The sequence below is a fragment of the Notamacropus eugenii genome, chromosome 5, assembly GCF_028372415.1.
Source record: "Notamacropus eugenii isolate mMacEug1 chromosome 5, mMacEug1.pri_v2, whole genome shotgun sequence".
NCBI classification, from domain to species: Eukaryota; Metazoa; Chordata; class Mammalia; order Diprotodontia; family Macropodidae; genus Notamacropus; species Notamacropus eugenii.
In genome coordinates, this window is record NC_092876.1 from 235,163,618 (window position 1) to 235,181,324 (window position 17,707).

General features: G+C 35.9%; 1 protein-coding gene across 4 annotated transcripts in view; it reads left to right on the plus strand.

The window, feature by feature from the left end:
* MAP3K20 (mitogen-activated protein kinase kinase kinase 20) overlaps positions 1–17,707 on the plus strand; it is a 209,835-nt gene that overhangs the window by 127,937 nt on the left and 64,191 nt on the right. For all 4 annotated transcript variants that reach the window (XR_011967694.1, XM_072612348.1, XM_072612350.1 and 1 more), the window contains exons 9-10: positions 3,176–3,250; positions 10,435–10,541. Coding sequence is in view for 3 of the 4 variants with exons in the window: in XM_072612348.1 (XP_072468449.1) it covers positions 3,176–3,250; positions 10,435–10,541 (182 nt within the window). In the remaining variant the exon portion in view is untranslated. The remainder of the gene's footprint in view (positions 1–3,175; positions 3,251–10,434; positions 10,542–17,707) is intronic.

The following is a 17,707-nucleotide window of genomic DNA, read 5'->3' on the forward strand; positions in this document are numbered from 1 at the left end:
GCTGCTTGCAATGTTTTCTTCTTGATCTGGAAGCTCTAGAGTTGGCTGTTGATCAATGGGTTCTTTCTATTTCTATTTTACCCTCTGGTTATAAGATATTAGGGAAATTTTCCTTGATAATTTCTGAATAGATGATGTCTAGGCTTTTTTTTTTTTATCATGGCTTTAAAGTAGTCCAATAATTTTTGAATTCTCTCTCCTGTATCTATTTTCCAGGTCAGTTATTTTTCCAATGAAATATTTCACATTGTCTTCTATTTTTTCATTCTTTTGGTTTTATTTTGTTGTTTCTTGATTTCTGAAAAGTCATTAGTTTCCATTTGCTCAATTCAAATTTTTAAGGAATTATTTTCTTCAGCGAGCTTTTCCATTTGGCCATTTCTTTTTATGGAGTTTTTTTCTTTAGTGAATTTTTGTGCCTCTTTTTCCATTTGGCCTACTTTTTTTTTAAGGAGTTATTTTCTTCAGTATTTTTTTGTATCTCCCTTACCAAGCTGTTTACTTGTTGTTCATGATTTTCTTGCATCAATCTCATTTCTCTTCCCATTTTTCCTCTACTTTGATTTGCAAATACTTTCTGAGCCTGATCTTTAAAACTACTTTTTAGCTCTTCATAGCTTGAGACCAATTCATAGTTTTCTTGGATAATTTGGATGTAGGAGCTTTGATTTTGTTATCTTTTTCTGAGTGTGTGCCTTGAACATCCTTGTCACCATAGCAACTTTGTATGGTCAGAATTTTTTTCCCTGTTGTTTGCTCATTTTCCTAGCGTATTTGTTGTCTTTTAACTCTTTGTTAAAGTGGGGCTCTGCTTCTTGGGTGGAGGATGCACTGTGCCAGGTTTCAGGAGTTTTGTGCAGCTGTTTTCAGAGATACTTTTGGGACATGTAAGTTTTTAGTTCTTCCAAGGTGGCATGATCTAAGGAAAGGTGTTTGCTCTTCTCCTGGTCTGTTCTGTGGTCTGAGTGACTACAAGCACTCTTTTTTACCCTGTAACTACAAAGAGAGTCCCTGCTCCACTGTGGCAGCAAGTTCCACTGTGCTAGTGCTCCTCCTCCTCCTGGGATTGCCACCTGACTCTGACCCAGATCTAAGTATGGGCAAGGTAACAGAGTCTTGTCAGAATACTAGCAAAGAGATCCCTATAATATCCTTCTGATCACTTGTTTGACCCCCCTTTACCATCTGTGGACTGAGAGCTCCTGAAGCAACTGCTGCCACTGTTTGCTGGTTTTCTGGGACTGAGGCTGTGCTGGCTTGGCCAGTGCAGGACTGTGCTCCACTCTCGCCCAGGTGTGACAGACCTTTCCTTCTGACCTTCTAAGATATCTGTAGGTTGAGTCTAGAAACTGCCACTGTTGCCACTGATTTGGCACCCCAAGGCCTGTTCCTGGTTTCCTGGGGCTGTGTCTGGAGTTATGCTGGCTTGACCTGTGCAGGACTCTCACCCAGGTGCAAAAAACCTTTCTTTCTGGTCTTCTAAATTGTCTTTGACTGGAAAATTATTTCACCCTGACCTTGTGTGGGTTCTGCTGCTCTAGAAATTTTTAATGGTATTATTTAAAGGTGTTCAGAGGGGTTTGGGGGAGAGCTCAGGTGAACTGCTACCTTTTCTCCCCCATCTTGGCTCTGCCCACATTAAAATTTTTATTAGTCTTGTACTAAATGTTATTAAATGTTACTAAAATGTTATTTCAGAATGTTTTTAAATGTATTATGGGAATCTACAGAAAATATAATCATAATGTAAATGTCTTTAGGCTATTTTAAAGCAATTTTAAACCACTAAACCAAACATAAATATGAAATATCTGATTGTAGATTTATCCAGTCTTTCCAAATGTATTTTCTAAAAACAAATAAGTTATGTTGTATATTGCCTTCTACATAACTAGCCAAAAAGTTACTGTAGTTAAGAAATAATGGGAGTGATATGTTCTACTATCCAACTTTTCAAGTACTAGAAAAATAAGACATATGCAGCTACCATACCAAGATAATTTTTTAAATAATGTTTTAAATTTAACATTTCTCCTTGAGTGAATTAAAAGATGCATTTGATTTCATACTTATAATTAGACAATATATTATTTATTTTATAGGGCTTTCTCCCTCTATAAATAGCTTACATTTTTAAAGGGAAAAGTAAAAATGCCTGGCTGTTTTGATAATCTAAGTGTTTAGAGTTTTCTGTATGTTAAATTATATTGGATTTTTTAAGGTACAATTTATTACGTCTTATTCTACCATGCTTGCAAAGAGTCAAGATTAGAATATATATAAGTATCTAGCATTCCCTCTGATAAAGCAAGAATTTCTTTCTTTTTATTGTTGCAGCTTTTAAAAGATATCTTAAGCTAGATATAGACCAGATTTGTAGCCCCTCCCAGGGCTGACGGAGTCCATTGTTTAAAATATGGATTTGGAAAATCCCTTTTGCAAAACACATAATAGAGCCCCTCTATAACTCCGAGACAGAACTGGTCCCCTTGACATAGGCTAGCTGTATTATATCAGATTTTCATTGTACACAATTGCTATGTTTGGGGATTCATGATTTGACCCAGGGTATGTCCCAAACAATGTAATAGTGAATCAAGCTATAATAGATTTCTCCTGTCCTGGTTCTCTCAGTCAGTTCTTTAGTGTGTCTATCTATACATACTGCTGAAAAAAAATGTGCACTTCTCTAAATTTATCTCTGTAATCTCCTGGGCTAAAGATTCCTCCTCATCCCTTTACCCCCAGTCATATTCTTACTGCCAAAAGTCAAACTGGTTTCCTTGCTGTCTGGCTTGTTTCCTTATGGTTTGAAACTCCATCAGCAACCTGAAGAAATACAGTGAAAGAGCTATGGATTTTATTCTCATTGTTGATCTAAGTTCCAACTTGCCCACACTCTGGATTCTTTCAGATCTGTCATAGTTCCTTTTAGACTTGTTTCTATGTTGACTTCTATTTGTTGGATTTTACCTGTTGCCCTCCTGTGAGTTAACTGGGGAAGGCAGATTTATATAAAACGCAGTTGTTAATGAATCTTTTTCTAGTCTATATTAGTAGTAGCTTTACATTGCAAATCTTACTCAAGCTACTGTTCACTTTAAAATAAAATAGCATTAGTTAAACCAGCCATTTTTTGTTCTTAATTAACAAGTACGTCCTGTTTCTAATGCAGAGATTAACCATTCCCAGCAGTTGCCCCAGAAGCTTTGCTGAATTGCTGCATCAGTGTTGGGAAGCTGATTCAAAGGTATGTTAAAGAGTTAATGATTTTAAGTGTTTTTCAGTTTAGTGTTTACATTTGATAATGCAAACCGTATCCCTGCTCTTCACGACATAGGAAAGCTAAAGGGTTGCTCCTGCTGGAATCTAAGCCTCATAGCAGTCAAATCATTTGTTCATTCCAGTGGTTCTTTCTTTCTTAAAATTTTTGTCGGAACTCCTGACTGCCAGTCAACGGAAGCTTATAGTTTCTCTAACATTCTCTTGTTGAGGAAAAAGAACCAGAAAGGTAAGAATTGGGGCTGTAAAATTGTTCTATTACCTTATTTATTTCAGTTGAGAAACCAAAGGTTTTTTTTTTCTTTGCAACTTTAAATATCAATGACTTAAGGAAATGTCCATGAAATCAGTTAAGTGCCAAAGTCAGCAACCTACTCAAAACAATGTAAATGAAGGACTGTCATTTTAAACAAAGAGCTGGCATGTTAAACCAGAAAACCTTTAAGTGATTGAGCTCCTGTACTGATGAAGATACTGGTTGTCAGGTTTTAGTGTTGCTATAATAACCAATGATCATACAAATAATAGACCTTTAAAAGAATAAGCACATTCCATACAATATTGCTCAGAGAAATGTTTCACAATCACATCTTCAATACATTGCAGTAAAATCCCCCTCATAAGCCGACTAAAATACCTTAATATTTGTAACATTTATGACATTGTTCCTATGAAACTTACTGCCCCCTGTAAGGTGTTTTCATTTAACAGTATGTCTTCTCAGAATCAATGAAATCATGTGGGGATGTGCCTGATTATGATTTTTATTCCATGTTCAATCTCAGTGGTTTGAAAGCATGTTAGAATTTAATTTAAAGAATTCTAATCAGTCAGACAACCAGAATTTATTAAGCACCCACTATCTACCAGACATCGTGCTGAGTGCTGGGGACCAAATGCAAGAAAGATAGTTTTTAGGTCTTCCCTGTCCTCAAAGAACTTTCTACTGTCATCAGCAAATTAATAAGCATTTATTAAGAACCTACTATGAACCAGCCATTGTGCTAAGGACTGGGAATGCAAAGAAAACTAAAAGATTGACAGTCTAATGGAGGGGATAACATGCAAACAACTACGTGTAAATAAGCTGTATACAGAATGAATTGGAGATAACCAATAGAGGAAAGGAACTAGAGTTAAGGAGATCAAGAGAAGTACTTCTGGGAGACAGAGGAATTTCACTTGAGACTAGAAGGAAGTCACAAAAGCCAGGAGGCAGAGATGAGGAGGGAAACCATTCCAAGCAGAGGGGATAAACCAGAGAAAATGCCCAGAGCTGAGAGCAAAGACACCCATTCAGCAAAAATGACCACCACATTTGTATTCTTAGTTATTTATTCATTTTCACAGTAAATAATAATTTTCAAGACTAATCTAGAGCATGTGTATTATATCAAGATAAGTTACTACTTTTCCTCATGTATTTGTCCAACCTGACATTTTGACAGTAATTTTAAAATTTTCCACAATAAGATTTATTTGTTGCTTTTTTCAAGTTTTTGATACCAAGAAAGTTAATTTTTAAAGATTTGATCTCATTTTGTGTATGAATTTATTTAGTGTACCTTTGTAACTAGTCATTTTGCAAAAAAAAAAATTAATCTGCAAAGTGAAATCTTTTTATTTCTTAAAGAAAATCCATTCAGTATTGTGTTTGAAAATAGGTCGTATTTTTTCCTATGAAATCTGGCTTATATAAAACTTGAGTGTATCTGTAATCTATATTGTTTTATCTATGTATATATCTATTTTGTAGATATATATAGTCATATATATGCATCTGTTATATACATATATATACTTATGTCTATTTTTTTATCCTATCAAAGAGAGCTCATTTGAGGGTCATGCTCTGTATTTAGATCAGTCCGTATTTGGGCCAATTATGGTACAGATATATGCACTAGAATTTATATTTTAAGGATTTATAGTGCATATATGTGTGTGTACATGCATAATACATACATATACATATATATGCATACATCTGTACACACATATACATATACATCATGCAGCTGTAGCAGGGAATGTCTAAGCTATAGTGATCTGAGGAATAAGGACCAAAGAATCATTTTTAATTTTCTACTCATACAACATTCAAAGCAAATTTTCAGAGGTTTTTTGTTTGTTTCCTCTGTAATTTTATTATTATAAAAAAAGTAGGTTGTGAGGATGCATGTACCATAAATACCAGTGCAGCTAGGTGGTGCAGTGGATAGACCACCAGTGCAGGAGTCAGGAGGACCTGAGTTCAAATCTCACCTCAGACACTTGACACTCACTAGATGTGTGACCTTGGGCAAGTCACTTAACCCCAATTGCCTCATCCTGATGAATATCTGGTCACTGGATTCAGATGGCTCTGGAGGAGAAGTGAGGCTGCTAACCTGCACAGCCCTCCCTCACTCAAAACAAAGTCAAGTGCAAGTCATGTCATCATTTCTCTGATGGCATGGTCTTCTTCAGCAATGAAGGATGAATACACATAAATACTTTCGTAACAGTCACACAGTCTGAACCCAACCCACTACTCTCCTCCATAAAATTGTTCTAACCAGTCTATTCACTGTATCTTAAACTTGTCTTGGATTTTCTTGCCATTAAATCATTGTCTCTCTCCCCATTCCCACCTTTTTATGCTTATCCAACTTCCTTCAGTCCACAACTGAAGTCTCATATCTTGCACTGGATCCATCTGAAACTTCTAGCTGTCTAATTAACACATGCTCTCTCTCATACTCTACTTATATGTCTATATCATCCACTTGGCCTATATTATATTTTACCTTGTAATGCTACTTTTCTCAATAGGTATGCCTATCTTTACTGCTAAAGAATTGACAGCAGTGAATATTATACTTTGTATTTCCCAGGGACATAGTAGGTATTCGGTAAATATTAAGTAGCCAATCGGACTCCCTAAAATGAAGTTATATATTCACTGCCTCCTTCTGAAGCTGGAGTGCAGTACCAGTGGACAATAGTCTGTATTAATGTTGTTTTCACACGTTTACCAATAAAGAAGTGTCAAACGCATGGATAGCAGGCTATTTGTAGCCCACAATACTTCTGAATGTGACCCAACCCTTCTATAATATAATTTCAGTCTCATTTTAATGTGTTGATGTATTAATAAGAAGAAAAGAAATATGTAAACATCTGTGGGTTTCTGTGTCAATATGTGGTCCTCAGGGATCTTAAAGTACACTTTAGTGCTCCCCATTTCTGTTTGTTTGACACCATTGTTCTAATGAGTGGTTTAAGTAGAAAATCCATTGCTTATTTGTGCCTGTTGAAGTAAAATATAGAGTTTATATTTTAATAAATGTTCTACCACTAAGCAATTGCTGGTGCTTTTCTCCTCAAAATTATCTTGTATGTATTTCATACACAACTACATATATACCTGTTGTCTCCCCCAATGGAATATCACCTCTTCAAGAGCACAGACTATTTTACTGGCAGAATGACTGGCACAGTATCCACCAGGCACAAAGTAAGTGCTTAATAAATGCTTCTGACTGACAAGTAGACATAAATGATAGTTGGTCTTAAGTAGGTGTCAAGTCATTCTAGGATTATGTCGGTACAAGCTAAAATATAGCATTTTAAGCCAAATTGGCTAGAAACATAAATTTGAGAATAGAGAAGAGTCCATTAGCAAAGCCAACATTTTAAAAAATGTAAATCCCCAAACCATTTGAAGCAAATTACACCCAAATCTGACCATGATACTAATGTGCATGTACTTAGGTTTACTGAGCCACATGTAGTGGTCATTTGACCCTGAGGTACATAATCTCTTAAGCAAATTTCTGACTTTCCCATTGGTGAAATTAGGAGTTTGAGGGTAAAACAAAGAAGCAAACAAACAAACAAACAAAACCCTGCAATTCACCATGTTTTGTGAAGCAGTTAAAATCAAAGTGCTTTTTATCTCAGAGTTCATGGGCTCCTGCTGACTGTTTTTCTACCTAAAATCAAAATCCACTGTTTGTGATATTATAATTATTTATTCACAAATACTATATTACACCTGCTAAATAGTGGGAGAAATTAAGATGGTGCTAAAGATGAAGAAAGGAAAATAGTGTATATACTCCCTGGGCAATTCTTTCATTGTTTTTCATGTGCTCTCGGTCTCTGGCCCGCACACTTTTCATTGAGCTGCATCCATTGAGTACTGCCAACTCTTGTCAAAATAACTCACTTGAAAGAGTGGGATGATGTCTGGACTCTGAATGTTTGTCTTAGTTTGGTTTCTTATTTCAGTGGGAAGCTAAGAAATTGCCCATCTTCGTAATGTAGGAAGCACTTGGTTCCCAAGAGAAAGAGAGGCACCTCAAGACTGTTCCTACTTGTTTTTGTGCTCCCAAATTAAAATGCATGTTTTAATTGCTGCAACTGTAATTTGTTCAGAAATGGTATAATTATGAGGCGTGATGGAGAGAGAATGTGCATCATCCTTTTATTATCTCTCTCCATCTTTGTTTTAACCTTTTGTCTCAACCTTGGCTAGAGTCTGTCAAATGGAGTAGTATAGTCACTGCTCTCTAAAGAAATACATTTAACTGCTGTACTTGCCATTTTCACTGAACAGTACCATTCGTTTTCATCTCCCAGCCGTAAAAGAAGCTGTAATGTGGAGCAAAGTTGTGAACTTAGTATGATTTTTAAAGTAGTGCGTGGTTTCTTTTTATTTGTTTGGGTTGCTTAGGAATCGCCCCCCACCCCCACCCCATACTAAGGAAAACATTTCCACTAAAGTCCTTCAGTGGCTTATCATGGAATGAAAGTGACCCAGAGTTCTTCATTACTGCCTCTTAGAAGAGCATTTATATTAACTCCCCTAGAAGACCCTTTTTGAGCAATCATATGGCTTAGTGCCAACCCCTTCCAATTACCTTGTATTTATTTTTTCTATACTTTTGTATTTCCAGGTGTACATGTTGTCTGCTCTAGTAGAATGTAAACTCCTTGAAGACAGGGACTATCACATTTTTTTTGTATCTCAAATGCATAACACAGTATTTGACACACAATAGGTGCTACTATAATAATAAAGAATAAGAATAAACAAATACTTATTGGGAATATAAAAATTGTTAATTAAAGAAACACAAGTAATTAAAAGACTAGTCAAGCTGGGAAGGATTTGTTTCTTGTTTTAGCATCAGTTTAGCTCAATACTAAAAAATAAAAATAAAAGCCTCTTCACCAGAATGTTGGTGGATGTTGGTAGATGGAGATTTTTTTTCAATCATAGTAATTTATACAGATTCTCAGCTAAGTTTCAGGGTTGCAGTCTGTTTCAGCACAAAGAGGACTTATACCAATTGTGTTACAGAGCTGTGCAGTACTAAAGTAAGGAAAATATAGAAACTAAATAGGAGGAGCAAGTTGTCATTCTAAAAGTATTCAGTGTTACCTCCACAAGTAGACTTGGGCATGGATACTCTTTTTTTTTTCCTGAAAAAGAACATTCTTTATTGACCCTCCAGAGGTTTCCTAGTTCTGAAAGAATAAATGAAGGAAAAACAACCTTTGTTTCTTCATGTGCATAATAGATTAGCAATTAAGAAACTAATTAACCTAAAAATGTATCTTCCCTCTGCCAGTAAGGCTACTATAAAGATATCTTTGATCTTCCTAATTGGTCTCCCCATTTCTAGTGTTTCTCCTTCACCAATTCATCCTCCACATAATTGTCTAAATAATCTTCCCAAAGCATACATCAGACCATGCTACAATTCTGCTCAAAAACTTGCAATGGCTCCCTCTTAACTAAGGATTAAATTAAAAGCCCTTAATTTGAAGAATTGAAGCCCTTCAAAAGCAAAGCCCTAACTTGCCTTTATAACCTTATTTCATATTCTTCTTCTTCCTACATTCTATACTATGGACCACCTAGTTTTGTTTGACTGTTTTTCAAATTTGACATTGTATTTTCTCTAGCTATCCCCCATACCTGAAATAAATCACTACTACCCCCCAAATCTGTTTATCAGAATTATTTTTTTCCTTCAAGGCAAAGTTCATGTACTGCCTCCTCTATGAAGTCTTTCCTGAGCATCCCAATGCTTCATGCTCTATTCTAGAAGTTACTTCATGTTTACTTTCTTGTTATATGCTGTATCCCTCCACTAATAGAATGTAAGTTCCTTGAGACCATGGATCATGTTATATCTGTGTTTGCTTCCCCATGCCTATCACAGTTCTTGTTCAAAGAAAGCATTGGTTGAGTTGGTTTATCCCACTTTCTACAAGAAACCTTTCTTGATTCCCCCTTAATGCTGGCATCTTCTCTCTGAGATTATCTCCAGGTTATCCTATATATGTCTTATTTGTACATAGTTGTTTGTATTTTCCCTTCCTCATCAGATTATGAGTTCCTTGAGAGCAAATTTTTTGCCTTCCTTTGTAGCCCCAGAGCTTAGCACAGTGCCTGGCACATAGTAAATGCTTAATAAATTGTAAATTTAATAAATAGTAAATGCTTAATAAATGCTTATTGACTTGACTTGTCTTAAAATTTGCCTTCGGTGAATGAGCTATCAAGTAATGTTGAGTTTCTCTCACTATTAAAGAAGCCATTTATAAAGACTCCATCTTTATGACCAATGTCCTTAAAGAGGATTGTTTAAATTTTTTAATTAACTTCTTATAATCACCCTCCCCCCTGCACTTGTTAGTTTGGGAAGTCATGTTCTTAGATCCACTTGATGCTCTCTTCCGGAAGAAAATATCAGACTGATAGCTCCAAAATTATCTCCCAGACATGTCTCTGAACCGAGGATCTGATCTTTTTTAGTGTAGATTATCTTGATACAAAGCAAAAAGGAATGGACTCAAATCCATCAAAGAACCTGGGTTCAAATCCCAGCTCTGGAACTTACTACCAGTACACTAGGGCAAGTTACTTCATTTTTCTTGGCTTCAGTTCCATCTTCTCTAAAATTAGATGGGTTGAATTGAAAGGTCTTTAAGGGTCTAAACTCCATGTCTATGATTCCTTGATCTCTGTGTGGGAAGGATATAATTTTCTCACTAAATGGAACTTATTGTTATATTTATGTCTCCATTAACTCCAAACCAAAAGTATCCCTCTCTTGATCCCTGCTAAATGAGTACTTATCCTGTCTTTTTCAGAAACGTCCATCGTTCAAGCAAATCATTTCAATTCTGGAGTCCATGTCAAATGACACTAACCTTCCTGACCAGTGTAACTCATTTCTGCATAATAAGGCAGAATGGAGGTAGGTATCTGTGTTTTTGAAATCCCATGAATTTATGGTTTAAAGTTATTTTTTAAATATGGGTATAAAAACTGGACATGTGATTTAATTGGTATAGAGGAATCTTAGATGAAAAAAAAAATCCCTCTACCTCTGCAAATTAGGTCTTTCTTCACAATGGTTAGTCTTGGTGAGTTTCCTGGGGCACTAAGGTTGTGATTTGCTGAGGGTCACATAGTCAGTGTGTATCAGAGCCCAGGTTGGAACCCCTGTTTTTCTGGCTCTAAGGCCGGCTTTTTATTCACTCCACAAGCTGCCTCTCAGAAGACAGAAACTATTTAAAGAGCATGGGCAGTGTCGGGGCTGAGTACAGGCCAAGGAACAGGATAAAGCTCCTCAATTTCAATCTTAAGTACATTCTAGAAATGTGAGTACTTCTGTGAAAAGTTTGATAGCCTACCTAATATGCTCGCCTGTTTTATAGGTAGACAGAAAATAACATGAGTGTCCCAAAGAGTGTTCCATGGAACTTGTTGTTTTGTAGTGTTTGAAAAAGAATACTGAAATCAGATCTTCTGCGGGAGAAGATTGTTACCAGACATTTCTCTGTGTACACACTATATTAGGAAGCTTTGGCTTTCATCCAGGTAGAACACATCTATAAAACTATTTCCCAGTCTTGAAACTAGCAAACCAATGTACTAATAGATGATGAGAAGAGAAGGGGCAAGAAATATTCTTTTTGAAATGAGATTTTAAATGTTTGCAAAGTTTCCAAACTCTATGAATCTGGTAAAAACAGACTTAATAATGACGGAATTACTTTGTGTGAGTGGAAAAAGTGAGCACCGGATGAAGAATTTGAGCCAGATCACATGATGCTTGAGTATAAATAGCATGTTTTAGAGCTGACATTATTCTCCAACTGACTCAGCAGAGATTCTAAGTAACTTCACCCCAGCTCCCTACCACTCATCACTAAGGAGACACTTTGCGCCATCTGCTGATAACAAATTAAAACTACAAGCATTTAGAAAATGAACTGCCTACCTACCGCTGTTCCTGTAATTAGGCATTTTCTTGGGGTTTTGTGTTTTTGTGACTTTTACACTGAACTCATTCATTTTCATCATTTTTGGTAAATGCCTCACTAGGGCCAGGGAATTTAGGACAAATGAATTAATTTAGTGATCCGAATGGGTCTTTTCTAGACTGAAAGAAGCAAAAGGAATGAAAAATAAAAATTCCGTTCATTTCCTACTAAATCAATTGGAAATAACAAAATGAAACATTGCCAAACTCTAAGATTTCTCCTTGAGGTCTAATGAATGAAGAGTTTATAGCTAGTGATTTAGTTCTGTAGAGAAATGATGCAAATAGGAAGAGATCACAAAAATTCAAATGTCTGTGAATTTAATTAATTGATTTCTCATGATGAACATAAGTTGTTACTGAAGGCTCCTCCACTATCTAAACATTATCATATCAGCCACTTACTTAATTGTTGCAAAGCCCAAACCTCTCATTTGCAGCTAGAGAAATTTAGTGACTTGTCCAAAGTCATGTAGGTTGTAGGTAACAGAGTAGAAAACAGGTCTTCTGACTCTAAATATTCCTTCCATTATCCCACACTTCCACTAATGCTCTAGTGAAGTACCAGCCTAATGCTTTGTCATGCCATGAAAGTGATCTGGGATTCTCCAAGGCTTTATAAGCTTGAACCCAAGTGTTCTTAAGTTGGGGGAGGGAGGAGTGAAAGGCTGGACCGCTTCTTCAGTCTGGTAAAGCCTCCTCTCAAAAAAAAAAATGTTTTTAAGTGCGTAAAGTGAAATACAGAGGATTACAAAGGAAATAAATTGTGTTGAAAAACAATTATAAAAATATTTTTAAATAAGTTCACAGATCCCTGGTTAAGAAGAAACACTGCTCTAGAAGGTTCTGGCAATACAGAAAGACTTCAAGGAAGGTCTTCACAAGCAGCCATGCTTCTATTGTCTGAGGAGCAGTTTCACTAGTTTCAGAGAGGCTCATCCCTAGAATGATGGCTACTAGGGGATGATTTTATTTATTTACTTTTTTTCCCTAAGGAACTCATACAACTGTTAATTAAGTCATGGAATGATTGTGATATATGTTAATGGATGAAGTACACTCATGTAAAATCACAGGTCCTTTATAAAGTACTGAAGGAAGCCTGTATTATATAGAGTCAGTAGTATTATATAGGAGATAGAGTACTTGCCTTGGAGTTGGGAAGATCTTGGTTCAAATATCACCTGTAAAATTTGTTGTGTGACCCTAGATTAGTCACCTCTGTAGACCTAAAGCAATTCTCAAGGGTTTATGTATTAAAATTTTTGAGATTTAAGGTTTAGTGCCAAAAGTTTTTACCCTAGGAATAGTATTTGGAATTCCTTTTTTATTAATCTAGGTATACTTGAGAAATAACATTGTTTTGTAAAATCCCTGCTTAGGATAAGCTTACAAATTTTATATTCTTAAATTAGTACAATTTATTCTGCAAGTTTTCTTAATTATTAAAATAATTCTCTAGTCAATAATTCACTTGACTCTTGTCACCTGTCTTCTACAAGAGGAAGTACAAGCAGCTCACCCTTTTTTTCCTTTTTTTTTTTGCAAGAAGAACACTGACACTGGAAAATACTGTGATTTTTTTTCCGGTAGACATAGTTGCATGTTGTCAAAAAAACCTTCGAAATATTTTTCAACTTTAAATTAAAATGTATAACAAATGAGATAGATATGAAGTCTTATAATCTTATAGATAACTAGGAAAAAGATGAAAATAGGAGGACAAAGTCTCAAAAGAGACTTTCTAAAATAGGAGTCAGCAACTTCTTTAGCCTTTAATGCCACTGGGGGAGAGACAAGTAGTGCTCATGCGTTGCCCATAAAAAGTAAGATAATAATGCCTTATTATTATAGCCATGAGTAACGAAGTTTCACATTCATTACCTCATTTGAATCTACCTACAACTACATGAGGTAGGCAAGTGGATATCACCTCCATTTAACAGATGAGAAAATTGAGGCTTGGAAAAACAAAATGACTTGTCCAGCTCTGAAGCTAGGACAGAACTAGGATCAGAGCTCAGGTCTGCTGACTCCTAACCCAGGGTTTTTTGTGCAATGCCATACCTAAGTAGAAAAAGAGGATAGAAGTTGAGATTTTTGTTTTTACTTTGAATTTTTAAAGAGAGAAAAGTTCAAAAGAGAGAGACAGGGAAAAGTGGGAAAAAAGAAAAAAAGGAAATTAAGTGATGTGCTACTAACAGTTGCCTTATGTGCCACTCAGTGGCACCATTTCTATAGGTTGCCAGTCTTTTTTGTTGTAAAAACTTGTGTGAAGACTACCCGGTAGTTTAATGGTATTTTATTAGGCTGGACATTTAGTTTGATATACAATTAAAGTTATATAGAAAACTGGGAATATGACCAGACTAAGTTCACTCTAATGAATCAGACTAAAAGTTTAACTAGATCATTCAAGTGTTTCTTAATATAATCTGGCATTCAAGCCCAATATTTGCATAAGGCTTTCCTTATTCGTGGAGAGATGGATTACTCTATGCTCTGTGCCCACCTGAGGGGTAGAGTCAGCTAGAACTTGGGAGAGGAAACATCCTAGTTTCTGGCTTCTAGCTGTCAGAGAAGACACATTCTGTTCCAGATTCTCTTCAACTCTCCCCCCACAGGCATGTGTAGAGCACTTAGTAATCTCTCCATCAAAATAGTTTTATGCAAATGTTAGACTTGAACCCCTGGCTACATTAACATCTTAATTTTCCAAAAAGACAAGAATGAAATATCAATTATTTACCACATTTCAATTCTTTTCATGTGTACAGATGGCTAAATTTTAGTCAGAGTCAAATTTCAGCAAGTGCTTTAGAAATCGTGAAATTTTGACAGTTTTTTATATCTGAAAAATCTTCATAGTGTACATGAAGTGAAACGTGATCTTCAGAAATAAGCTAAGTAGATGGTTAGAATATGCCTACCAAGTCTTCTTGAAATTAGATTCTTTCCACTGCCTTTCTGGGTGGTAGAAAGGAAATTAAGTGCTTGAAACTTTTCATAAATATGTTAGGCCACAATATTTTCATCATGCTTCATCATTTACTAGCAAATTAGCAGTGATTGAGTTCATGATTACAAGTATTAGGGAACCAGAAAATGTCTTCTGGGTAATATTTTCCATTTTCATTAGAAGTCTTAGTTTCCTACAGTTGCCTAAATCTTTTGAGGCCAGAGGCCTGTGGTAATTTGTATGGATGAGGTATGTGGTGTGTGTGTGTGTGTGTGTGTGTGTGTGTGTGTGTGTGTGTGTGTGTGTGTGTGTGTGTGTGTGTGTGTATGTGTGTGTGTGTAAGAGAAATCAAATTTAGTATGTGTATTTTTTCCATGCCTCCTGCAATTTATTGTTTGTTAGTGTTCTCCACTGATGACTATAATATCATGGGAATAAAACCCAAAGATTAAAGACCATTCATTAATCCTTGGATTTTGTTCTGAATATGGAAAAATCATATATAGAATGTTGATCATTATGACAGATTAGAGTTGTTCTTGAATTACATAATGTGTTGGCTTGAGGATTAACTAGGGGAAACAAATATCAACCATGTGCAACCCTTTTCAGATTCCTGTATTTGTGAATTTGTGTGCCTATTTGACAATAAAGCTTTTCCTCTGATGACACTGATGATTTATTGTGCCATGTAACTTTATAAAAATACGTAATGTGGCTGAGTTTTTTCTTTTGCCGACTGACCTTTTATTTTAAAAGAAGTTTCTGTCTAATGAAAAAGATAATTATAGTACAGTGCATGATTTTGACATGAAAAACTGCTGTTAGTAGGACTTTACCTTCGATGGATTTGGCTTAAGAGAAAACCATAATTTGCATAGATTAAAACACCTAAAAACTACATTTAAGTAGCATTGAGGTTGAGTCAGGGAGGGTATCAACAAAGCAAGCGGGGCCACTGTTCTTAATTTGTCCTGTCAGCATAGGTATTACAGCCCTCACAGCACATGGCATCAGGCATTCTTGTTAGTCCTTGAGAGGCACAGGCAAACAAATTAAAACAAATTAAAGATGAAAGGTGTTCATGCCTTCAACCTATTTGTTTCTATCTGTTTGTGTCACAGTCTATAACTTATTTAAATGTTGACTGATTTTCCATGGGGACCGGAGATCCCAGTGCATAGATAAGTTGTCAGCTCTGAAACTGGGGACAGATCCATAACTTAAAGAACAAGCAAAATTTTGCTTGTTGGTCATTTGTTCTGATAAATACATACATACATACATATATATTGGAGAGATCGGCATAACTGGCAAGAGAAGCTAATATTCAAAATGGTAGGAACATCAACTACCTCTTTCAGGATCTAGAAAAGGGTGAGGAGTATGAGTTTTTGGCTATTACATTCTTCTCATTCATCTATTTCAAACACAGACTCACACTCCACAAAACTTTCCCTGGGAATGAGAATAAAGGTTTTTTGTGTGTTTTGTTTTAGGTTTTTGGTGTTGTTGTTTGTTGAAATACCCCAGGACATACTTCAGGGATTTTTTCTATGTTAGATCAAATCCTAGGCAACTGATAATTCAATGCTCCTCTCTTGGATCTTTAGTAGAGAAATTTTTTAAAATCTGTATTTGTGATTTAATTGGCATAGGGAACTCTACAGACCTAGAACTTAGATGCAGGCTTACAGCATTCTCTGAGGCACTGAGAAATGAAGCGACTTCTCTATAGTTACAGAGCCAGTATTTGTCCAAGCCAAGACTTGAATCCACATCCTTCTGGCTCCATGGCCAGCCCCTAACTAAATATTTGGTGATGCTATTTTTGTAGTGTAAATGCTTTCAAAGTGCTATCCCTGTGTGTTGGTGCACAAAGGGAATTTTTTTTTCCCTAAATGATTGATTCACAAAGAACAAGTACTTCAGGGTGGCACAAGCATTAACTACCTCACTTATTTTAACAAGGCACTTTTCAGACTGCCTAATGGGATTAAAGCATATTATGATATTAATTGCTTGCCAGATTCCATCTTAGTGGGATATAAAGTTTTTGGTCCAAATTTAGACCTACCTTGACATCTGCTCCATGGAGAAGTTTATGCTACTCAGACTATATTTAGTTACATACATGTGGTTATTAGAGGGAACCACAACAGGGCACTGATTTACTCTCAGTTTCCCTGGAGGTGAAATGCCAGGCTTTGGAGTTCAGTTAACAGTTTTAGTTAGGTATAGCCACCCTTCATTTTCAACTTCCTAAACCAAAGGTTTGGCTACCTATGACAAGATGCTTCTGGATAGTGCCTATAATAGCTGTTGTTAGTGCTTGACTATGATAACCATCATAAACACATCTTTCTCCTCTTTTTCAGTCTGTCTTAGTATGCCCCTACTTACATTCTTTTTTTCCTCTTTTTTTTTCTCCTTCTCCATTTTGCCTTGGACTTGCCAATGATCCATAATGACATTCACAGGCATTAAAAAAGAGTGCTGGATTTGGAATCATAAGTCCTGGGTTTAAATCCCAGCTCTGCCACTTGCTACCTGCGTGACCTTAGATAAGTTACTTAACTTTCTAGGACCTCAGTTTCTAAAGTGAAAGCATTGGACTAAATGAACCCTTCTAGTGCCAAACAATTAATTCTGTGATCCCATTTGGGGTGCTCATTCAGACCTCAGAAATACAAGAAAACTACTTAGTCTGCAGAGATCATTTGAGAGGAAGCAACTAGAATTATTTTTCTTTACAAAGAAAAAGGAAACATTTAATATAACTTTTTAAATGAAGTTTTGTGTGATTCCTGGTTACCTAAGTTAGGTTCTCCTGAAAGAACTCCTGTTGCTGAGAGCAGAAATTCTTAATCTTTTTAGTTATGGACCCCTTTGACAGTCTGGTAAAACCTATGACATTCTAAGAATGCATTTAAATGTATAAAAACATAGGACTACAGAGGAAACCAATTATATTGAAATACAGCTAGCTAGCTATCTTTCCATCCATCTAGCTTTAAAAGCCAACTTCACAGGCCCCAGGTTAAGAACGTAAAGGTTTCAATGCAATTCCATTTAAAACACAGTTAATAACACTTTACTGTTTGCAGAGCATAATGTTAGGCTAAGGAAAACATAG